At 40.2% G+C, this 25,158-nt stretch overlaps 1 protein-coding gene across 3 annotated transcripts; it reads right to left on the reverse strand.

The window, feature by feature from the left end:
• Positions 1-1,779: 1,779 nt before the first annotated feature.
• On the reverse strand, positions 1,780-22,490 carry LOC135110234 (uncharacterized). Of its 3 annotated transcripts, XR_010273163.1 has the most exons (7): positions 22,307-22,490; positions 11,753-14,677; positions 11,429-11,545; positions 5,900-6,121; positions 3,602-3,632; positions 2,807-2,837; positions 1,780-2,042 (listed from the first exon to the last, which is right to left on the reverse strand). XR_010273163.1 is itself a non-coding variant. In XM_064022365.1 (6 exons), exons 1-5 carry the CDS (start codon positions 22,322-22,324, stop codon positions 2,829-2,831), a joined length of 3,291 nt encoding a protein of 1,096 aa, XP_063878435.1. In that variant the 5' UTR covers positions 22,325-22,490; the 3' UTR covers positions 1,780-2,042; positions 2,807-2,828. The 3 variants fall into 3 exon arrangements, 2 of the variants coding, with proteins under 2 accessions (XP_063878435.1, XP_063878422.1); XM_064022365.1 differs by lacking the exon at positions 3,602-3,632; XM_064022352.1 differs by lacking the exons at positions 1,780-2,042; positions 2,807-2,837 and having other exon boundaries at positions 3,417-3,632.
• Positions 22,491-25,158: the final 2,668 nt, after the last annotated feature.

Below are 25,158 nucleotides of genomic sequence, written 5' to 3' on the forward strand. Positions count from 1 at the left end.
GAGGAGGGTGGCCAACTTGCTCGACAGAAGAGGGAGGCTCTTGCTCTACAAGACCCAGATACGGCCTTATTTAGAGTATGCCACCCTCTCCTGGATGTCCTGTGCTGCCACACACATCAGCAAGCTTGACATCCTCCAGCGACAGGCGCTGCGACTGGTGGAAGCAGCAGGTGCCCCAGCCCATCCTGAGGCTCCCATCGACACGCTAGAACACCGCAGGGACGTGGTGTCCTTTGTGGTGTTCCACAAGGCACAGGTGCAGGGTGTGCCACACATGGTGGGACTACGGCTGCCCACCAGAGTCACCTCGCGGGACACGAGAACGGTGTTATTCAGTGGTGACTCAGTGGAAGTGCCGCATTCCCGCTCCAGCCAACACCAGCACGCCTTTTGGGGGAGAGTCTCCAGACTGTGGAACGTCCGCGTCCTCCGTCCCGTCATATCAGGGGGATGGATACCCAGGACGTAAAGTTAGCAGCACACCACTGGAGGGGCTCGTTCCCAACCCCCCCTGCTAACAATATTAGCATAAGGCCAAAAAGAATAAATATATATGTATATATCTTTATATTTATATTTGTGTGTTGTGTTCCACCCCTAAAATAGGTTGCACATGGCAGTGCACCTTCGGGTGATAATGTACCTAAGTTTAAATAATAAAAAACAGAGAGAGAGAGAGAGAGAGAGAGAGAGAGAGAGAGAGAGAGAGAGAGAGAGAGAGAGAGAGAGAGAGAGAGAGAGAGAGAGAGAGAGAGAGAGAGAGAGAGAGAGAGAGAGAGAGAGGAGAGAGAGAGAGAGAGAGAGAGAGAGAGAGGGGGGGGGGTGGTAGTAGTAGCCACAAATCGCTAACACCATGAACACCCCTGGCATTGCTATTTGCCACATTATATGCACTCATGCCAGGCAGCTTATAATGTGAGTTCAAAGAATTTTCACTTTGCTAAAATCCTTTTTACATATTTTTCCACTATCTTTACACTGTTTAGAATTTTTCAGAAAAAAAAAAAAAAAAAAAAATCAGCCGGCACCATGGGCAGATCCATGGTTGAAAAGGCTGGCACCACATGGATTAAGCAGTAGGGAAAGAAGGATAAAGAGTAACTGGTGATTATTAGCAGGAAAGGAAGAGAGGAAGCAGGTAATTTTACATACATTGCCAGCACTCTTCTAGGAGGAGAAGTTGGTGCCTCGTCCAGCAGAGGGACCAACTTCTCGGTCCCTCTGCTGGAGGGACCGAGACCAACTTCTAGGGACATGAAGATCAAAATCTTATTTTGCAAAACATTTTTTAGAAGAAAACAGGAACAAACTGATCAGGGAAGTACTTACCTATATTAGAATATGAAAAAAAAAGGAAGAACAGCTAGACAGAAATACTCAAGAAATACATGTCAGTGCTCAAAATGAAAATTACAAATACAGAAAACTGAAAAAAGGTCACATAAAAAAATAGTAATAAATAAAAAAATAAATAAAAAAGAATGGGACATATGCAAATGGAGGGAGAAAATACAAGAGAAATCAACTTTAACTATAGTATATAGAAAGTTTAAGAGCTTTAGGAGAGAAACACTTGGTGGGCAACATAAAGGTTCTTGTTTTTTTTTCTTTTCTTTTTCCCCACAGTAATACAGAACCCTTACTGCACTATCAATAGAAGCATCCTTAAGAGCCCCAAAAGATTTCATGTCAATTGAAATTAGTCAAAATATGACGCAGAAACATTTAAAACTGTGGTGATTGACATGATGGCAACTTCCAGGCATGAAAAAGGTTATGTAGACTCATAATTCTTTACTTATTAGTGAAATAAAAATATCATTAAGATAAGTATTTCCATTTATAAAACATATACAAAAATATATTACAAAATAAAGGAAAGTACGCAATAACTGCTTCCTGTTTACTATCTCTTCAAATTACCAGAAGAGTTATAAAAATTTAAAAATAAAATTAATAAACTGCTGTCTGCACCACATTATGTAAACTATAAAATTACTATGAAAATTACCTTACAAATACAAAAGCCTCAGTTAGATTTTCTGTGGAAGAGAGAAAGAAAAAAACATTAATATATCATTATCATAAGTGATCTAGACATAAGATTCCATATACATATATATCAAAATGAGATATTCCTTATAGGGAGATACCCCTCATGACACTGCCTCACTGTGGAAATTAAAATACTAATGACAAAGTTGCTGACCCCCTCTCTTTGCCCCTTCTGACTGCCTTTTATGATATGCAGTAAATAACAGAGGGATTGATAGAAAGTGTAGTTTATAATGTAATTTAATTCTATGCTAATTAATTTCTCACATGACAAAACCTAGGGACCCTGAAGGTACTCCACTCCATCAATTGTGCGTTAAAATATTAAAAACATTAATGAAACCAACGACAATTCAATACAAAAATCTGAAAAGTCCATCGAGTGTGCATTATGACACTGGTGACACATTATTATAACAATAAGCTATTTACTATGGATTTCAGGAGCTGCATTACATAATTTTTCTGGAACTGTGGTGATTGACATGATGGCAACTTCCAGGCATGAAAAAGGTTATGTAGACTCATAATTCTTTACTTATTAGTGAAATAAAAATATCATTAAGATAAGTATTTCCATTTATAAAACATATACAAAAATATATTACAAAATAAAGGAAAGTACGCAATAACTGCTTCCTGTTTACTATCTCTTCAAATTACCAGAAGAGTTATAAAAATTTAAAAATAAAATTAATAAACTGCTGTCTGCACCACATTATGTAAACTATGAAATTACTATGAAAATTACCTTACAAATACAAAAGCCTCAGTTAGATTTTCTGTGGAAGAGAGAAAGAAAAAAACATTAATATATCATTATCATAAGTGATCTAGACATAAGATTCCATATACATATATATCAAAATGAGATATTCCTTATAGGGAGATACCCCTCATGACACTGCCTCACTGTGGAAATTAAAATACTAATGACAAAGTTGCTGACCCCCTCTCTTTGCCCCTTCTGACTGCCTTTTATGATATGCAGTAAATAACAGAGGGATTGATAGAAAGTGTAGTTTATAATGTAATTTAATTCTATGCTAATTAATTTCTCACATGACAAAACCTAGGGACCCTGAAGGTACTCCACTCCATCAATTGTGCGTTAAAATATTAAAAACATTAATGAAACCAACGACAATTCAATACAAAAATCTGAAAAGTCCATCGAGTGTGCATTATGACACTGGTGACACATTATTATAACAATAAGCTATTTACTATGGATTTCAGGAGCTGCATTACATAATTTTTCTGGAACTGTGGTGATTGACATGATGGCAACTTCCAGGCATGAAAAAGGTTATGTAGACTCATAATTCTTTACTTATTAGTGAAATAAAAATATCATTAAGATAAGTATTTCCATTTATAAAACATATACAAAAATATATTACAAAATAAAGGAAAGTACGCAATAACTGCTTCCTGTTTACTATCTCTTCAAATTACCAGAAGAGTTATAAAAATTTAAAAATAAAATTAATAAACTGCTGTCTGCACCACATTATGTAAACTATAAAATTACTATGAAAATTACCTTACAAATACAAAAGCCTCAGTTAGATTTTCTGTGGAAGAGAGAAAGAAAAAAACATTAATATATCATTATCATAAGTGTTCTAGACATAAGATTCCATATACTTATATATCAAAATGAGATATTCCTTATAGGGAGATACCCCTCATGACACTGCCTCACTGTGGAAATTAAAATACTAATGACAAAGTTGCTGACCCCCTCTCTTTGCCCCTTCTGACTGCCTTTTATGATATGCAGTAAATAACAGAGGGATTGATAGAAAGTGTAGTTTATAATGTAATTTAATTCTATGCTAATTAATTTCTCACATGACAAAACCTAGGGACCCTGAAGGTACTCCACTCCATCAATTGTGCGTTGAAATATTAAAAACATTAATGAAACCAACGACAATTCAATACAAAAATCTGAAAAGTCCATCGAGTGTGCATTATGACACTGGTGACACATTATTATAACAATAAGCTATTTACTATGGATTTCAGGAGCTGCATTACATAATTTTTCTGGAATAGCTCTTACAAACTGATGAATTGGGATCACACTTTCTGACACTCCACTAACTTTTGGCACTACGGTCAAGTGAAAAAAGTGGATAGCAAAGCCACTTACTCTTGAAAATTAATGTGTGTAAAACCAAGCTACCTGCTGAACACATGAAAGGTTTGTTTTTTTAACAGATATGGAATAAATTATACATCCTGAGTATTATATCTGTATAATTTATCTACTCATCAGGTCTCCTTCCCTTTCATCTATGAAGCATGCCTAACAATGGCACATAGCTTCACATATTCTGAGCATGAAAATATTAGGTACAGTAAATCATACCTACAATAAGATGAGAGCATAATAACTGACGATAATACTTTCAAATAACATATAAGAATAGAAGGAAATTTTAATTAAAGCAAAGAAAAGTAAGGAAATTCAGTTCAACCTGTACAGTGTTGTGCTTTGTCAGAGACAGGAGTCTTGTCAGGTTGCATTTTTTTTGTTATGTTTTTTTTTTTTTAATTTGCCACATAAAATGAGGAAAAAATGACAAATTGTTTGATATATATATATATATATATATATATATATATATATATATATATATATATATATATATATATATATATATATATATATATATATATATATATATATATATATATATATATTCCCATGCAATGAATGGAAGTGTGGCTACCATATGATTTTGATTCTTGGATTTTTTCCCCTTCTCAGAGGGACACAATATCAGACTAGGGATATGGAATTTTATTTTTATATTTTTAAAGCTTCCATTCTCACCTTTAAATACACTTTCCACAACCCTAAAGGGTGTGTAATAAATAAGTACTTCTTTACATTACAAATACCTATAAATAAGCAAGAAGCTACATTCTCAAAGAATAGAACATACTATGAATTTTACGACAGTTTTCCTTTCCGACAATTCTGGTCTTATTTCCTATTTCTTGTACCTTACTGATTATAGATTTGAAAAATAATTTCTTAGGAGAAAGTAACTTACTTTTTTATGTGATGATTTTTGGGGATACACAGCTGTGTAGCCAACTCCGCAACATCTTTTCCAAAATCTTTTCCAAAATCTTTATCCCTCTCTAATACTATAGCTTTCAATTTAATTTTATTGTTTTGATATCATATGCGTGTTGACATAGGCATTGAAAACATATATATATATATATATATATATATATATATATATATATATATATATATATATATATATATATATATATATATATATATATAATATATATATATATATATATATACTAAACACTGTATGGGTTAATGGAAATATTATAAGCTCACAATCTACTACAATGTCAGGTACAAGGCAATGACAGACTGTTCTTCCAAATATCATTAGAGTAGCTTGCTTATGATGGGAAAAAAGTATCCAGGTAGATTCACAGTACTGCAGTTAGTGGCAGGAGCTATAGTATCATCTCTCAGTGATGGAAAGGATAACAGTGGGGTAGAATGTGATGTCACAAAGGCGTCCTGATACCTTTATGTGTCAGGCAGTTGGCTAGGTCTTGTGCAAGGCAAATTTACAAAGGCAAGTACCTTTATTATCCATTTTTGTTACTTGACCATAATGACAAAAATTAATGGAGTGTCTGAAATATACTCTGTTAAAGTATGATCCCAATTCATCAGTTTGTTAGTTATTCCTGAAAATAATGTAACTTGGCCCCTAAAACACATAGTAGGATGTAATTCTTTGTGGCTTCACTATTCCTAAATTACATTATTTAAGTTACTAACCCTCACCTTGCTCTTCTGCAGTTTCCTGACAGCTGCCCTCCAGCGCTCTGGGCCAAGAGTGCGGTAGTCAGGCAGTCCTGTTCTCCTACTAAAGGTCACCTGTGAGGCTGAGGTGATGTCAGGATTCTGCATGGTGCTCCCGGACATCATCGTGGTGGTGAGGGTTCCATTATCTGCCTCCTCTTCACTAGTGCGCATCACCCAAAAGCTTTCCGATGGTTTGGACGCCTGGTAGAATCAAAGTGAAAATTAGTATTCAAAAGTGAATGATCATCTTAGTTCTAACTGCAAACAAACAAAACAAGTGAAGGAGACTGGCAAAGATCTGGCAACCACCTCCCAGTTCTTGGCATAAAAATAGTGGTAGAAGATAACTCAAGATGTAATACTGCAGTGATGAGAGAAAGGCTGAAAACAGCCAGTTAAAGGGGAGGACTTGATAAAACAAAATGTTTTTCATTCCATCCTGTCCAAAAGACCAGTATGAGTGGAGCCCCACCCATACATGCAAAGTGTACTCTGTACATAAACATATAAGGCCCTGGTACAGTTAGCAGCTGGGGTGGTGAGAAAAACCAGCACAGACGACTCAGAACACCTAATTTCATAGAAGCTATTTTTTAGCTTGAGATGAGATGTGAAATTTTCAGTTTAGATTACCATATTTGATGACATACAAGATGCATGGGCATATAAGATGCATCCCCATTTCAGCAGGGCATATTTTTGGGAAAAAATTTTTTTTTTATGAATTTAAGCAAGTAATGTTTAAAGCTAGCAGTACAGCTGAACAAAATGCAAGCAATCACAATAGTAAAATATACTACATGACTGCAGTAGTAAAACAGAGGTAGTGGCCTAGTCATGGAGGCAAAGCAAAGCTGCCCAGCTGCCAAGATGTTAATAACGCACTTGGCGTGTTCCCGAACAGGGCCGCATTTTCATTTTCAACATTTCCTTATTTCATATTATAGCTGAAAAATATGATATAGCATCCTTGCCTATAATATGGTGGTGTAAATCTTCAGGTGTACAGGTGAAGGAATTTCAAAATTAAATCTACGGGAGGCCTCACATTCATATATAAGATGCAGGGTGATTTTTTGAGCAATTTTTATGAAAAAAAAGATGCGTCTCATATGCCATCAAATATTGTATAAGTAAAGGACGGACTGAGGATGTTCAATGTAGAAGAGGGAGACAGCTGAGTGTCACTGAAGAGGGGATAGTTATCTGGAAGGTTGTGTCAAGTTGATAGAGCTTTTGAGGCATTGAACAATATGGTTTGCTTTGCCCCAATCAGAAATTTCAGAGATATCAAAAGGCAGATGTTATGTAGCTTCCCTGCACTTCTGAAGGGTTGGATGTCTATGAAAAGATGTAGAAAAGTGCAGGGTGGTAGCATCAGCATATGAGTGGATAGGACAAGAGATTTGGTTTAGATAATTGATGAATAACAGTAAAAGAGTGGATGACAGGACAGAACTCTGGGGAATACCACTGTTAATAGACTTAGAAGAAAAACAGTGACTATAAATCAAAGCTTTGTGCCAGACTCTATAAAAATTTTTTTATATGTCTAAGGTAAAAGACAGAACCGCATGCAACCCCCGGATCATGGTGTCACCCCCAGCTTTCAGCATCTCCGCACTGATATTACAAATACCTGCTGCCTCCCCACATTTCAACTTGTTCACAGCCTCTCTCACCTCAGCAAGAGAGGGCACAGTTTCATCTAAAGGTGGGTCGGCAGCCAACATCTGCACACCAACTAAGGATAGCTGTCGGCTTGGAGGTTCTGCCACGTACAACTGCTCAAAGTACTTGGCCCAACGTGATCGAACCTCATTCACATCTGACACTATCCGCCCATCAACTGTATGGATAGTGCTCATCTGCGATGTGGATTTGGAGCGGAGCTTTTTCAGGGCTCGGTAAGCAGGCCAAAGGTTGTTTGCGTTGAAACAGCCCTCAACGTTCTCAGCGAGTGTCCTGACGTACCTCTCCTTATCCGGTACCATTCCTCCTGACTGGAAAAGGGGGTTGGTTGTCCCTATCTGGAAAGGGAAAGGGGATCGCCAGGACTGCAACAACTACCGTGGCATTACACTGCTCAGTGTGCCGGGCAAGGTGCTCGTTCATTTGTTACTGATGCGAATTCGATCCCAAACTGCTGAGGTATCAAAGGCCTGAACAGTCCAGTTTTACACCTGGTAAGTCAACAATTGACTGGATCCTAACACTTCAAGTCCTCATGGAACGGTGACTTGAGTTTCAGCAGGGGCTGCTTGCAGCTTATGTCGATCTCAAGAAGGCATTTGATTCAGCGCACCATGGGACAATCTGGGATATTCTGCGTGTCCGTGGGATTCCTGCAAGGATTATTGGTCTTATGACTGGTCTATACTTTGGGACTGAAAGTGCAGTGAAGTGTGGGAGCGGCATCTCTGACTTCCCTGTGCACTCAGGGGTGAGGCAGGGATGTGTTCTTGCTCCATCGCTCTTCAACACTTGCATGGACTGGGTATTGGGCAAGGTTGTAGATCAGTCATTGTGGAGTGTCTGTCGGTAATACCAGGATCACCAACCTTGTTTTTGCTGATGATGCTGTATTGCTTGCAGAATCGTTGGATGTCCTGGTCATGGCCCTCAAGGCACTGCATGAGGAGGTGAAACCTCTGGGGCTTGAGGTCTCCTGGACCAAGACCAAGGTCCAGGCATTTGGAGGCTTACTAGATGACACAGTCCAGTCTGTCCATGTATGTGATGAGGACATTGAGGTCTTGGAGAGTTTCACCTACCTTGGTAGCGTAGTTCATAACAATGGTGGTTCTGACCAGGAAGTCACTCGAAGGATTGGTCTGGCCCACGGTGTTATGAAATCGCTCAACACAAGTATATGGCGTTGTCGATATCTATGCAGGCAGACAAAGATCCGTGTCTTCAAGTCGCTGGTGCTCCCTGTCTTGCTGTATGGCTGTGAGACATGGACACTTCACAGTGGCTTGGAGAGGCGTCTCGATGTCTTTGGTACCAAGTGCCTTCGCAGAATCATGGGGTATCGCTGGAATGACTTTGTGTCAAACCAGCGACTGCTTCATGAAATTGGCTCGAGGTCTGTTACCAGCATAGTCCGTGAACGCCAGCTCCGGCTATACGGGCACGTGGCTCGCCTCCCTGACATTGACCCTGCTCATAGGGTTCTCTCTGTAAGAGACAACCCTGAGTGGAGGAGACCAAGGGGATGGCCATGCAACTCATGGCTGGGGAAACTCAATAGATCATGCCGGGATTGGCTCGGGATGGACAGGGTGGCCGCATGGGAACTCGCTCAGAGGGATCACCTTGGGTGGAGGCAGCTGGTGAATGAGGCAATGTGCCCTCCGGCGTATGCTCCCCATTAGTAGTTAGTAAGGTAAAAGCGAAAGTTTCACCAAATTCCCTGGAAGAGGATGACCAAGACTAAGTAAGGAAAGCCAGAAGACCACCAGCAGAGAACCTTGATAGAACTCATACTGGCAATCTGATATAAGGTTGTGAAGTGCTAGATGTTTAACAATCTTTCTGTTGAGGATAGATGCAAAACTTTAGAGGGGACAGAAAATTAAAGTAATAGGACATAAGTTAGAGGGATTAGAAACTGTCTCCTTTTTAGGAAGAGGCTGAACTTCTAGCAAGAAGAAAAGGTAGGAGCTGATAGACAAGTTGGAAGAGTTTCGCTTGGCAAGGTGCAAGCATGGAGGCACAGTTTCAGAGAACAATAGAAGGAGCCCCATCAGGTCCATAAGCCTTCAAAGGGTTAGGGTCAATGAAGGCATGGAAAACATCACTGAAAAGGATCGTAATGGGTAGCATGAAGTAGTTGGAGGGTGGAAGAGAGGGAGAAACAAGCTCTGAATCATCCAAGGTAGAGTTTTAGCAAAGGTCTAAGCAAAGAGTTCAGCTTTAGAAAGTGATGAAATGGCAGTGGTGCCATCAGATTAAAATAAAGCAGGGAAAGATGAAGAAATAAAGTTATTAAAGATGTTTTTGGCTAGGTGCCAGAAATCATGAGGGGAGTTAGATTTTGAAAGTTTCTGACACTTCCTATTAACCAAGGAATTTTTGGCTGGTTGAAGAACAGACTTGGCATGATTCTGGGCAGAAATATAAAGTGTATAAGATTCAGTTGATGGAAGGCTCAAGTACAGTTTGCGAGCCACCTCCCTCTCATGTATAGCATGGGGACAGACTGAGTTAAACCAAGGTTTTAGAAGGTTTATGTTGAGAAGGAGTGAGAAAGGTGCACAATATTACTTCAATTATGTATTCAGCACACAGAGAAGGGTCTCTGACATTGAAGCAGTAGTCATTCTAAGGAAAATCAGAGTAATACCTCTTCTGCTTTGGGGATCCTGAGTAGGAACTGGAGCAATAGGACAAGATACAAATATGAGGTTGTGACTGGAGAAGTCCAACAGAGAAGACAGAGTGACAGCATAAGAAGGATTAAAGGTTAAGAAAAGATTGAAAATGTTGGGCATATCTCTAAGATGGTTAGGAATACAAGTAGGCTGTTGCACCAGTTGCTATAAGTCATGGAGGATAGCAAAGTTGAAGACTAGTTCACCAGGTTGCTTAGTGAAGGGAAAGGAAGGCCAAGGCTGGTAGTGAACATTGAAGTCTCCAAGAATGGAGATCTCTGCAAAAGGGAAGTCAGAATGTGCTCCACTTTGGAAATTAAAGTCAAAGTTTTTTTATAGTCAGAGCAGTTAGATAAGAGGTATACAGCACTGAAAAATTTAGTTTAAGAGTACTCTGTAGTCATACCCAGATGGTAGAAAATTCAGAAGATTCAAGAGCATGGACACGAGAGCAAGTTAGGTTGTTGTACACATGGACACAACATCCAACTTTGGATTGAAAATGTGGATAGAGAAAGTAAGAGGGAACAGAGAAGGGGGATACTGCCAGTTGCCTCAGACACCTATGTTTTAGTGAGGAAAAGATGAGATTTAGTAGAAGAGATGGTATTCCATAGATTGAAAATTAGATCTAAGGCTACAAATATTAAATACTGTAGAAGTTAATGAAGAAAAAATTAAGGGAGGCACCAAGACATTTAGGGTTGATATCAGAAGAAGAGCAGTCCAACCTGGGGATATTTGTGATCCCCCCTAGATGGGGACTCTGAGGCTGGTGTAGGAGTCACCATATTGAATTTTGAATTCTGAGTGAAGGGTGTCTGCATATTAGGTGCATGTACAGTTGTGTGAAGGAAGAGAGTTGTTTTTAGAGAGCAGGCTGTGAATGATCCCTTGTGTTGTGAGACAATGGGAAATGTTCAGCAAGATCACAGCTGGGTCATTGGAAAGTTTACAGCATCCCTGATCCAGTACAAACTAGTCCGGTGCTTGAAACCTCACTGGGAGTTATTATAATTTTGGCAGATATCTCCTGCCTCCTCCTTACTTAGGACAATTGTAACTGGTTCACTACTTGAATCTACCAGATCAAAGTAATCTTACAAGAGCAGCCAAGATTCTAAAGGCATACCATGGTGGCAGTGGTGTTGGCAGGAGTGGTATTGTTGGCAAAGGTATTGGTGTTGGTGAGTATCCTGCTGTTCCTGCTGGTGCTGGCAGTGACTTGGTGGTGGATTGATGATGTCTCCTGTGGAATGAAGTAAAGTTGTAAAATGTTAGGACTTGCTTTTCATGTTACTTTTTCTCTTAATTTCAAGATATATATATATATATATATATATATATATATATATATATATATATATATATATATATATATATATATATATATATATATATATATATATATATATATACAAGAATCAATACAATAAAAAATAGAAATGAGACACACCATATGCTGAGATCCTTGTAAACTCATTCCAGCCCTGGAGATATGGTGGGAGAAATTCTGCTGAACAGGTGGATAACAAAGGAGGCTCCAGGTATCCCCCAGTCCTAAGCCCTCCTCTGTGCTTTGCTCTGCTGCAGCTGTTGTCTCTGTCTTTCTCTGTTGCTGCTTTGCAATCAGACTGCTGGCAGATCTCTCAGAAAAGGAATTTCTCTGTTTTCCTTCCAAGGTTCTCTTCATCATCCAGTTCCTTATTGGTGCTGGTTTCTTGTGTGAAGTATATGATGTACTGGTCTGGGTGTGATTTTCATTTACAGTATTGGCCACATTTGGATTGTTTTCGTTTTGAGTTGGAGGGCTAAGCGATGTCAAGATGATGATGTCATCATCATCATCATCATCATCAGCTTTGTTGGAGGATTTGCTAAGTCTCTTGGATCTGTTTTTTTTGGAAAGTTCAGGCAAATGATAAGGACCTCTCTTCTTTTTTTTCTTTTTCTTCTTCACATTACGCTCTTCAAAGGTATTATCTTCAGAGCTGATGGTGCTCCACTCACCATCTTCCTCATCAGACTCTAAGAAGCTTAAACAACCAAACTTCCTTTTCTTTAACAGACCATTTCCTGTGAGCTGGTATGATGAATCAGTGGAGGAGTGGGACACATTTCTGGGAGAGGATGGCAGCGCAGAATTTTCAGCCACATCTGTTACCTCCTCACCCAGCCCAGTCATACTTAACTGGGTCACTCTTCTCTTAGAGGGTGCCTTAGGGATATCATGAGACTCAGTGTTGATGGGAACTGACACCTGTACCTTTTGAGAATCAGATCTTTTTGCCACGATAGCTCTCACTTCCCTTTTATTTGGGGCATTCTTATAAACTTCAGAGGCTGGCAGATATACCTGTCTTATTTTCTTTACAGTTTCTTGCTTTCTTTCCTGATGTTGTTGCTTTTGTTGTGTGTCTATTTTTTCATTAGTACATGCTGCTTTGCTTTGACATTTCCCATGTCTTGTTTCTTCCAGTTTCTTAGGGTGTATTTTTGTGTTCTGGTTAACCTTAGTCTTGACTTTGTGGCTGATCCCTTGTGCTGTGACAGTGTGTTGTTTTTCTGTCTCCTTTGCTTTGTTGTTTGGTATTCTTGAACTCTGCTGTGCTGTGTTTGTTTTTTCCTGCAAATTGCCTTGTATTCTCTTAGTTTGCTCATCCTGTTTTGCTTTTGTTTTCTTGATTTTATTCATAGGCACTCTTACATTTTTAACTTTTACAGTTAGCTGTGCTGCTGGTGTGCCTGTTTTCTCTTTAATTGTGTTGCTTTTAGTTTCTTCTGGTTCTGCTGGTATTTTCTTATCTTTGTTGACAGGCAATCTTACCTTTTGCTCTTCTAGTGCTGTGTTTGTCTTCTGTCTGAGCGTGTGTTTGTTTGTACTTTGCAATTCTGATGTTGTGCTCATTTTCCCTTTAACAGCATGGGTTCTTACAGCCAGTTCTGGTTTTGGCTCTATTCCCTTCTTATTGGCATACTCTATTACACTTTGCTGTTCTGATGCTGTGCCTGTGTCTCTTCTTACAGTTTGTTGTGATATGGTTTTCCCCGTGCTTGTGTCTCTTCTTACAGTTTGTCCTTTTTCTGCCTCTCTTCTCTTCTTATTAGCAGCCACTCTCCCACTTTGCTGTTCTGATGATGTGCTTGTTCTCTTAGTACCTGCATCTCTTCTTACAGTTTGTTCTGGCTCTCCCTTTGTTCTCTTATTAGCAGGCATTTTTCCACTTTGGTGTTCTGATGACATGCTTGTTTTCTCTTTGCCTGCATAGCTTTTTACAGTTTGAGATGCCCTTTCATTTCCTTGAGATATGTTGATGTGGACAGTCTCAAGATCATCAAACAGACAGAAAATATCATTCTGTTCCTGCACCATATGCAAAATACAGGCACCACTTCTTACCTTATCCCATACTGCTTTCTTCATAGCATCCAACAACTTGGAACATTTCTCCTCTTCCTGTGCCTCCCCTTTCTCAGCTAGCTCTAAGTCACATGCCACAGCTGCATTGCTTTCTCTTTCAATGTTTTGAGCAGTGGTTTTCCCCACTGTCTTCATCATGGTTGGATAATTCTTCTTTTTCCTTCTATTAGGTGATTTTTTGCCTCTTGTGTCCTTCCTGGGTGTCTTGCTCTTATCAGTGGACATCTGTCTGGCATCAATATTTAAGTCTTTTTTGCTCTCCTTAGCTCTCCTGTTTGGTGATATACTTTCATTGAGGTCCCATTTCTTATTTTTTGAACCCTCACTCATCTTCCTCACTTTTTTCATTTTCAACTCAGGTGAACTCAATATGACATCAATATCCAACTCCTTAATTTCCTCCCTAACCTTCCTTTTGAGTGCTTTGGGTTGGCTGTGCGACACAAGTTTCTTACTGTTAATTACATCCTCTAACATCTTTCTACCTCTTTTTCTGGGACTTTTACTGGATTGCTTACTCCTCTTGGGTGCAGTTAGAGAGTTGTGAGTGGCATTTTTCTTAACTGAGTGATGAGCAACATGGCATTTAGGGTCATCTTTCATCACTTCTTTAAAAACATAATCATCAGGTAATCCCAGCTCTTCCTTTCTTCTTAAAAGGGATTCCTCTACCTCATGAGCAATCTCCTCTTCGATGGATGAGGACAGGATGTGGGGGACATTACCACGTGACTGTCTTAATGAGTGTGTCACTACCTTGCTTTTCTTTGTGATCTTGCCTGTAGATGCATGTTGCCTCTTCTGGGATGTTGTTTGTGGACACTCTGTCTGGAGCATGGAAGAGGTGTCTGGTGGAGGAGGAAGTCCGTGTGCCAAAGCAATGTATTTCTCTATGACAGCATTAAATTTAAACTTGTCTCTCTTCAGGGATGCTTCCGGAGTGTCAGGCATGGATGCACTCTGAAATGGTCATTGTGATTTTAATTAAATGTTCATTAAAGGAAGTGAAATAAATATTCTCATGGGAAAAGAGAAGGGACAATAACTTTGATGAGTTTCAAGATGAGTGTCTAAAAAAATTAAATAAATAAAACAAAATAAATAAATATAAATATAATAATAATAACAATAATAATAATAATAATAATAATAATAATAATAATAATAATAATAATAATAATAATAATAAAGATCATACTACTACTACTACTATTAGTAATAATAATAATAATGATAATAATAATAATAACATTAATAATAATCAATAAATTAAAAAATAAAATAAAATCTATGCATACATACTACATACATATAGCAAGGCTGTCTCCCCCAAAAAATGAGGATAGTCAAGACAAGACACACAACTTTCATATTCACACCATCAGAATATATCAGAAAAATGTAGTTTTGACTACATTTTAGTTTTTATAGCAACAGTACAGTGCTCACAGATTACAGTGACAGTGTGTAGATTACAGTGCAGTGCCCAAGGATCATAGTGAAGTGTGTGGAGTGACAGTGTAGCACCAGGATGACAGTGCAAAGCGTGGAGATGTATCAGTGTACAGTGACAGTGCCATACAGAACTGTGAATAAGTACAATACAAAATGGTGTACAATGAAATAACCTTGACCCAGGTGCTAGACAGGTTAAACACACTGGATGCACAAACTACTTACTAGGAAGAGGCAGTAGGCCAGTAGGCACCTCACAAAATGATAATTACTCCCAGTGAGGTCTAAAGCACTGTTCAGGGGATGCTGTGAACTTATCATTAAACCCAGCTGTGACCTCACTGAACGTTTCCCTTTGTGTCTCACAACACAAGGAGGAAGTGTCACAGCCTGCCCTCTAAAGACAACTTTCTTCCTCCACACAAAACTACAAGCACCTAATAACACACACACCCTTCACTCAAAATTTCAAAATTATCATGGTGACTCCTACACCAGCCTTGGAGTCCTCATCTGGGGAGGGGACCATAAATGTCCCCAGGTCGGACTGCCCTTCTGTCGACAACCCTAAGTGTCTTGACACACCCCTCAACTTTTTCTTCATTAACTTCTACAACATTCGCAGTCTAAGATCTAATTTTCAATCTGTAGAACACCATCTCTCCTCTTCTAAATCTCATCTTCTTTTCCTCACTAAAACTCAGGTGTCTGTGGCAACTGATGTTAGTCCCTTTTCTGTTCCCTCCTACTTTATCCTCATTTTCAATCCAAAGCTGGATGTTGCGTTTATGTGCACAATGACTTAACCTGCTCTCGTGCCCACGCTCTTGAATCTTCCGAGTTTTCCACCATCTGGCTACAAATACAGAGTCACTCTCAAACTAAATTTATATGTGCTGTATACCTCTCACCTAACTCCTCTGACTATAAGAAATTCTTTGACTACTTAACTTCCAAAGTAGAGCATATTCTGACCCTATTCCCTTTTGCAGAGATCTCCATTCTTGGAGACTTCAATGTTCACCACCAGCTTTGGCTTTCCTCTCCCTTCACTGACCATCCTGGTGAACCAACCTTCAACTTTGCTATCCTCCACGACCTAGAGCAATTGGTGCAACACCCTACTCATATTCCTGACTGTCTTGGAGATACGCCCAACATTCTTGACCTTTTCCTAACCTCTAATCCTTCAACTCATGCTGTCACCCTCTCTTCTCCGTTGGGCTCCTCCAATCACAATCTCATATCTGTATCTTGTCCTACTGCTCCAATCTCTCCTCAGGATCCCCCTAAGTGAAGGTGCCTCTGGCATTTTGCCTCTGCTAGTTGGGGGGAACTGAGGAGGTATTTTGCTGATTTTCCTTGGAATGACTACTGCTTGTGTCAGAGAACCTCTCCTCCACCATCTGACTACTTCATGTTAAACCCTTGGAAGGCTTATGGACCTGATGGGGTCCCTCCTATTGTTCTCCGAAACTGTGCCTCCATGCTTGCACCTTGCTTAGTCAAACTCTTTCTGCTCTGTCTGTCAACATCTACCTTTCCTTCTTGCTGGAAGTTTGCCTACATTCAGCCTGTTCCTAAAAAGGGTGACTTTTCTAGTCCCTCAAACTACCCTCCTATTGCTTTAATTTCCTGCCTATCTAAAGTTTTTGAATCTATCCTCAACAGGAAGATTCTTAAAGATCTATCACTTCACAACCTTCTATCTGATCACCAGTATGGGTTCCGTCAAGGCCACTCCACTGGTGATCTTCTGGCTTTCCTTACTGAGTCTTGGTCATCCTCTTTTAGAGATTTTGGTGAAACTTTTGCTCTTGCCTAGGACATATCAAAAGCTTTTGATAAAGTCTGGCACAAAACTTTGATTTCCAAACTACCCTCCTACAGCTTCTATCCTTCTCTCTGTAACTTCATCTCAAGTTTCCTTTCTGACTGTTCTATTGCTGCTGTGGTAGACAGTCACTGTTCTTCTCCTAAATCTATTAACAGTGGTGTTCCTCAGGGTTCTGTCCTGTCACCCACTCTCTTATAATTCATTAATGATCTTCTAAACCAAACTTCTTGTCCTATCCATTCCTATGCTGATGATACCACCCTGCACTTTTCCAATGAATGGAAGTGATGTCCAACACTTCAGGAAGTAACTATTTCACACAGGAAAGCCACAGAATGCCTGACTTCTGATCTTTCTAAAATTTCTGATTGGGGCAAAGCAAACTTGGTATTGTTTAATGCCTCAAAAACTCAATTCCTCCATCTATCAACTCGACACAACCTTCCAGACAACTATCCCCTCTTCTTCAATGACACTCAACTGTCCCCATCTTCTACACTGAACATCTTCAGTCTGTCCTTTACTTATAATCTGAACTGGAAAATTCACATCTCATCCCTAGCTAAAACAGCTTCTATGAAGTTAGGCATTCTGAGACGTCTCCGCCAGTTTTTCTCACCCCCCCCCCAGCTGCTAACTCTGTACAAGGGCCTTATCCGTCCATGTATGGAGTATGCTTCACATGTCTGGGAGGGTTCCACTCATACCGCTCTTCTAGACAGTGTGGAATCACAAGCTTTTCGTCTCATCAACTCCTCTCCTCTAACTGACTGTCTTCAGCCTCTCTCTCACTGCCGCAATGTTGCATCTCTAGCTGTCTTCTACCACTATTTTCATGCTAACTGCTCTTCTGATCTTGCTAACTGCAAGCCTCCCCTCCTCCCGTGGCCTTGCTGCACAAGACTTTCTTCTTTCTCTCATCCCTATTCTGTCCACCTCTCTAATGCAAGAGTTAACCAGTATTCTGAATCATTCATCCCTTTCTCTGGTAAACTCTGGAACTCCCTGCCTGCTTCTGTATTTCCACCTTCCTATGACTTGAATTCCTTCAAAAGGGAGGTTTCAAGACACTTATCCTCCAAATTTTGACTACTGCTTTGGACCCTTTCATGGGACTGGCATCTCAGTGGACATTTTATTTTTTTTTATTGGATTTTTGTTGCCCTTGGCCAGTATCCCTCCTACACTACAGAGAGAGAGAGAGAGAGAGAGAGAGAGAGAGAGAGAGAGAGAGAGAGAGAGAGAGAGAGAGAGAGAGAGAGAGAGAGAGAGAGAGAGAGAGAGAGAGAGAGAGAGAGAGAGAGAGAAAATGGTGCTGGATTTGTATGCCTGGAAAGTGTTATCACAGAAAGTAAACAAAGAGTGTTACGTGAGGCAAAGGTGTACACAATGGAACAGTTTGAAGAAGTTAAAAGTGATCTGGAAAAGAAAGTGGAGTGCTATTGGTGACTTGAAAGTTTTTGTGCAACACAAGTTGGCTGCCATGACTGCCAGCCAAGAAGTGAGTGATGTTGGTGTTAAACCAGACTCTGACAGCAGTGACAATGACAATGGTTCGTGGAAACAAAGATTGCACAGCATGGTGAAGCCTAATCATTCCCTGTCTCTACTGTCACTTCATTCATGCCCCTCCTCTTCCTGTCTGCCCTGGAGCCCAGCAGGCCTCACAAGTTGCTGAAACAAGTGCCCCAGGAGTCTGACAGCTCTGTCTTTTGGGAGGCCTACCAGGCACAGTTTGAGCTGCTGGCTGGTGCTCTAGGCTGGAGCTGGAACAAAATGGCCTTGCAGCTGGTGTGGGTGCTGAAGGGATCAGTGCTGAAAATAATGAACTGCTGGCTTCCATGCATACCTTGTACAGTGAGGTAGCAGGGCCCCTAGAGAAGATACAGGCAGCAGCACTAAATGGAAGTATACTGCACTAAGTTCGGGGCCAGGATTAGGGGTCCTGGAGGATCCTCAATGAATGGAAGTATATTGCACTAAATTCAGGGCCAGGATTAGGGATCTTGGAGAATCCTCAACCCACCTTGCACAGGGTTTAGAAGTGCTTGTGCTCAGAGGCTGGGGAGGACATCCTGCTAATGGACCAGTCTATAGATACAGTGAACAGTGTGCAGGTCCTTGTCTAAATCCAGCAGGATCATGTCAAAACACTGCAGGAGGCTCTAACTTGAGGCCTTGAGTTGGTCTAAACTGTGGAGCAGTACATGAGGGACTCATCACTCTGACTCACTGGAGCTGGTAAGGGCCAAGAAGGGGCATGTATGGTCTCCTCCTACCATGAGGCCTGGTTCCCCACCAAGTGAGTTCTGCAGAAACTGCTTTCAGTGAGGACAGACAGGGCACAGCCAGAAGTATTGCTCTAGTGGAGACAGCCAGGCAAGGAACCCTCCCAGATGGTTCCAGTATTCTCTGTTGCTGGAACTGTGGGAAGGGGCACCAGATGAGTTCTTGTCCCGCCAACTCTCTTACTGTCACAGCGCAAAGTGCAGAAAACTTGAACAGGCTGGAAAATGGAGCCCAGTACCACTCAGTTTCTCTGCGGCCCCACTCTGCCTAAGGTGCCATGCTGCAGGCACCCATTTCGTCAAGGTGCAGGAACAGGTGGATGGGAAACCTTGTAGTCTGATATTGGACACAGGTGCAGAGTGTACGTTCCTGAAGAAGGGCATCGTGGCAGCAGCAGTAGACCTTGGATCATCAGAATAGTACCTGTGTGTTGTGATGGGTCATTGCATCCAGCTGAAGGGGACAGTTAGTTTGGCTGTACAACCCCAGGAAGTGGAGGGGTTGTCACCCAAGCTGCACAGTTCCTAGGAGGGGCCCTACACTGTGGAGGAACGCACCACTGATGTGACATATGGAATCTGGTGAGGACCTAGAACCCAGCCACTAGTAATGCATGGAGACTAGCTATGGAGGTATTATGGCCCTGGAACCTTCACCTGGGGTGAGCCAGCAGATACTAAGGCTTCTTTTCTGACAGAGGCTAGCTCTGCAGTCTTCATGGACAAGGAGCTGGAGGACTATGCTCCTGAGGAGTAGTTTGAGGCTGAGCTAGCTCCATTGTGTACCCTATTACTGAGTGGGAAAGTGGAGGTATCCCTGGAGGAACCATCAGCCTGCCAGAAAGAAAACTCCAAAGAAATTGGCAAGTGCCTTTGTAGACTAAAGCCTATGTTTTGGGGAATAACGATATCTGAAATAAATTGTTAATTTAGGGTTTTGAAGTCTGATGAGTGAAGGTGCTCACTTTTACAAAGTTGGTGGAGTGTTATGGATGTGGTGTAACAGAGGCCCCCAAGCCTTCAATTCATTAAAGAAAACCAATGTAGTTAGAAGAAAATGAAAGTTGGATATATATAATAATTAAATTCATCCTTATTTATTTTTATTGTATTTTTATAGGATAAAAGGCCATGGATTTTTGTACTTTTGTGGAGTAAAAGGCTAGAGTTATGTAAGTTGGCAAGCGTTAATTTTACTGGACTTCTTCCAAGACAGAGTGTCATCAATATGTGGCTGATTATGAAACTGTTGTATAAGATGTACACAGCTTGAAGTGTGTGGCCAAAGACATCTGCAGTCCAAAGATTTTGTGAATAAAGTATGGAAGCAGAAGAGAGGAATCAGGGTTTTGCTTTCCCTTCTCTTGCTGGGATAATAGCAATATTATCATCTGCCATTGTAGGTTTTTCTTAATATCTACTGCAATTTCATGATTAATTGTTTAGTAAGATGGAATTTTTTTTTATTCTTGCACCAGTCTCAACATGGCTTTTCTTATCCTTCTCATCATATAGAGCTTCTCATTCTGAGTAATATGAACCCCATGTATACCCACTCCAAATTGCTTATAATGCTGACAACAATTTTAAAAAATTTATGTTTAAGGGAAAACACGCTCGCTCACTGTCAAGACAATGCGGAGAAATGACGCACCCGTGCATGTATGGATAGGGGGCACTGAGGCACACTGGTGAAGGTATGTTCATCCGTGTGAGCATATGTTACATCTGTTGTACAAACGCAACATTAGTCATGGTGATTGGGTTCTTTTGTTAGAGAACGCATCTGCTGGCCAATTAAAAATACAGAATTAATTTAGCCAATCACAGCATTTTATTTCATCCTGTGGAGGGAGAAGTGCCTCAATTTTAAATATTTGCATTAGTCCAAAGATCTCTGTTGGCGGTGGGTGTCGCTTCAATTATTTCTAGTGTATCGACAGATTTTAAGAAGATAAACAAGGTAGACTTCATATTAATTTCTTAGCCTTGCCAATTAGATTAGGTTAGGCTAGTTTGATGAGTTTAGTTAGGTTAGGTTAAGCAAGTTTGGTTAGCTTACATTAATTTGGTTAGGTTAAGTTTGTTTAGTTAGATTAAGTTAGTTTTGTTAGCTTATGTTAATTTGGTTAGGTTAGGTTTGTTTAGTTAGGTTAAATTAGTTTAGTTAGGTTATATTTGCTTTATTAGGTTAGATAGGTAAGGTTAGTTTTGTTAGGTTGGGTTAGGTGGTGATGGTGGTGGTGACAGCCAGCTGGCAGCCACAGGTTAGTGGCAGCCAGTCCTCTTGTGGGGAACATGAGTGAGTGTTACTACTGTTATTTATTTATGAGGACGAAACCATTTTTTTCTGGTAGATTTTGGTCATTTTGTATTAATTTTCTTTCCATTTTTACTGCAGAACATTAGTTTCTGATGGGGAATGGGATTGGGTAAAAAATAAAAACTAATGATTTGTGGGAAAAAACAACATGCAGATTAGTTCAACGCAGGCCAAAAACTTATAGAAAAAAGTTTTGTCCAGAATAGAAACTGGTGCAAGAGTAAAAATTTACTAGATGATCATGGAAAACAGAAATTAAGAAAAACCAAGGAAGTTATTCTCTCTCTCTCTCTCTCTCTAAGCTATAATCTACCTCTGATTTTTCTACTTATTAATCCTCTCATAAATACATTAACAATAAACACAATCATGAAGGAAAGTCACATTACACCCAATCTTCTCTTATTACCATTTTCGGATAACAGTGAAATAACTAACGTTTTCATCTGACGGCTTGGTTAGGTAGGGTTTAGATTAATTAGGTTCACTAATTTCACTGCCGATTCCTTCACTGTGAAGATGAAGATAAAATATATATTTGACCAGATATACAGTGAAAATGTTAGCTAAGGCAACGTTCATTATCTTCCACCCTTGTTTTCCTCTTTACTCAGCAATTCCCATATAAGTACCTCACCCAAACAGGTCCCTGAGGTCTTCAGCTATTTATACCAGGCGTCACTTACTTGTTTAGACGGAGACATTGTGAAGGTGAAGGAATATTAAAATATCGCAGGGGGAACATAAGTGACACTGACTTGCTTACAGACGAATCTCAGTTTCCCGCCCTTATGTGAGACCTGAAGGGCGGGTACAAACATAAACAGTAACTGTCGCACAGCAACGTATTCGTACTGGAGAGATGCTGCCTTATTGCTCGAGATTATTTGATATTACTTTAGTTTTGCCGATGATTTGCAGTGTATAGTGATTTCACTTGCAGAATATTAATGTCTATACGCTTATTTGAAAAATAAATAAATACAATTTAAATTAGGTAAGCCATTCATTCCAAAAGCTGATATGACTTCATTTCAATTTATTTTACAGAAAGAACGCGGGTTTTTTCTTCCCTCTTCCATAATGAATGAGTATTGGACTCATTTTTCAACATCATTAAGACTTTTGGTTACTTATACGGCTGGGAAGAGGGGAAGAGAGGAAGGATAGATGCCGAACTGAAGGCAGGCCGGAGAGAGACAAGAGTAAAGACACGAGGAAGTGGCAGAGGAGGATGGAATGTGACACATGAAAGGCTACTGTAAGAGAAATAAGAAAGAGGAGGTGGAGAAGGATGAGAAAGGAAGGGTTCAGTTACACAAAGGGAATAAGTAAGTTGGAAAGAGAGATCGAGAGAAGAGCGGAAGATAAGAAACAATGGAGGTATAATTAAACCTCCATAGAAGAAACAGTACAAATGTTACGAATCCGGGAGGTCCGAAGGAGAAGCCGCGGAAGGGGTGAAGTGATATCCGACGTGACACATTTAGCTGGAAGAATACGAAGTATCCAACCGCACGGTACGCCCTAAGATTTAAGGCCACAATTCATCACGCAAAATGTTCATTAGAGCTGGGTGGGAGATGGTGCGTCTCCTGCCTGATTTTTTTTTATTTGTTTTATTTATTTATTATTTTTTTTTTTGTGCAAGAGGGTTACTGGGTAAGGGAAACAAAACCAGAAAAAAAAAAATCCTACTTCGACGCCAGTCCCAAAAGAGACGTTAACATAATCATCGAAAATAGAAGGTCGTGTCTTGAAACCTGTCTCTTGAAAGAGTTCAAGCCATAGAAAGGAGGACATACATAAACAAGCAGGGAGGTCCAGAGTTTACCAGAGAAAGGGATGAATGATTCAGAATAATGGTTAACTCTTGCATTAGAGAGGTTGACATAGTAGGGATGAGAGAAAGAAGAAAATCTTGTGCAGCGAGGCCGCGGGGGAAGGGGAGGCATGCAGTTTGCAAGATCAGAAGAGCAGTTAGGACGAAAATAGCAGTAGAAGATAACAAGAGATGCAACATTGCGGCGATGAGAAAGAGGCTGAAGACAGTCAGTTAGAGGAGAGGAACTGATAAGACGGATAAGGCCCCTGTACTGAGTTAGCAACTGGGAGGGTGAGAAAAACTGGCGGAGACGACTCAAAACACCTAACTTCATGGATGTTTTAGCTGGAGATGAAATTTAGTTTCCAGTTTAGATTATAAGTAAAGGACAGACCGAGAATGTTCAGCGAAGAAGAGGGGGACAGCTGAGTGTCACTGAAGAAGAGGGGATAGTTGTCTGGAAGGTTGTGTCGAGTTGATGGATGGAGGAATTGGATTTGTGAGACAAATTGGGTTTTTGAGGCATTCTGCGCAGGGAGAAATTATACGAACTTACGGCGGTGTCACATGCGTACTGTGGGCATGTGCGAATTGTGGACATCTTTTTAGCTTGGCTCAAACTCGTGTTTGGGGATTATTTTTTGACTGATATTGCTTCTAGAACATGTTTGATCATCATTCGTTAGTATGGATGTAAAAAAAAAATATCAGCAGTACTATTATAACTCCCGTTTATCAAGTATTCTAAAACCTCCGACTCGATCATCTAAAAGGCGATCCCGCTGGCCTCGACAAGATGGATTTTCACGTTTCTTTTAATAACGCACACAACGGAATAACTCACGCGTCTCCACATATACGTTCAGGGAGAACCTCTCATTATTAATTATTACAAGCCAAAATAGGGCCGCCCTTCGCCTCCGATCAAACCACTCGCAGTCTCTGCGAACATCGCCATACAATCACATATTTCTTCACTATTATATGTTGTATGATGATTCTGAAGGCATATATAAATAGATAACCTCTTTCTTTATTCATAGATGGAATGTAAATGCAAAAGTCGATTCAGTAAAAGATAAATAACATAAAACTCGGTAGCTTTTCCTCTTCGATGAGGGAACAAGGAATAACGAACAGTACATACATCTACGCAGTTTCATTTTTCGCCAAAATCATATTACAAAACCAATTTATTTAGACAAATTTACACAGATGAATACTTGTAACATATTCACACTAAGTATAAACATTTGAGGACCATTTATAATGGCAGGGAAAGAAAAAAACAACAGTCGTTTGTCCTTCATTTCCGAGATGGTGGAGGGGGGGGGGGGGCAGGAGGGTTTGACTGAAGCAACCGTACTTGGGTTAAGATTAGCCTAGATATCAAAACACAGCTGAATCTGACAATTATTTATTTTAATACCAGTAAGAACACAATATCACCCACCCAGCGCTTTAACTGCCATCCATTCCCTTCCTGTCTTCTCCACTCTGACATTCCCCAGCACCCTCAGCACCACTTGCACCATCTCATCCCTGTCTCAGGCATACTTCACACACTCCTAGCACACCAAGTCACTCATCTTTCTGCCAGGGTCTCATTCAGGTTTCCCACATTTATCTCATTTACAAACCCATCAAGTATCTCACCATTCTTATTCATTTGCTCACCTAAAATACCAATATGTGCACTCATATCTCCCATAA

The sequence above is a fragment of the Scylla paramamosain genome, chromosome 2 (assembly GCF_035594125.1).
Source record: "Scylla paramamosain isolate STU-SP2022 chromosome 2, ASM3559412v1, whole genome shotgun sequence".
NCBI lineage: Eukaryota > Metazoa > Arthropoda > Malacostraca > Decapoda > Portunidae > Scylla > Scylla paramamosain.

Bases quoted from the DNA above. Each gene is read 5' to 3' on its own strand.
- LOC135110234 (XM_064022365.1), bottom strand. The intron at 11,546-11,752 runs GTGTGTCTCATT...TTCATTCCACAG, and splicing joins TACAAGGATCTCAGCATATG to GAGACATCATCAATCCACCA. The intron at 6,122-11,428 runs GTATGCCTTTAG...TGATTCTACCAG, and splicing joins CCAACACCACTGCCACCATG to GCGTCCAAACCATCGGAAAG.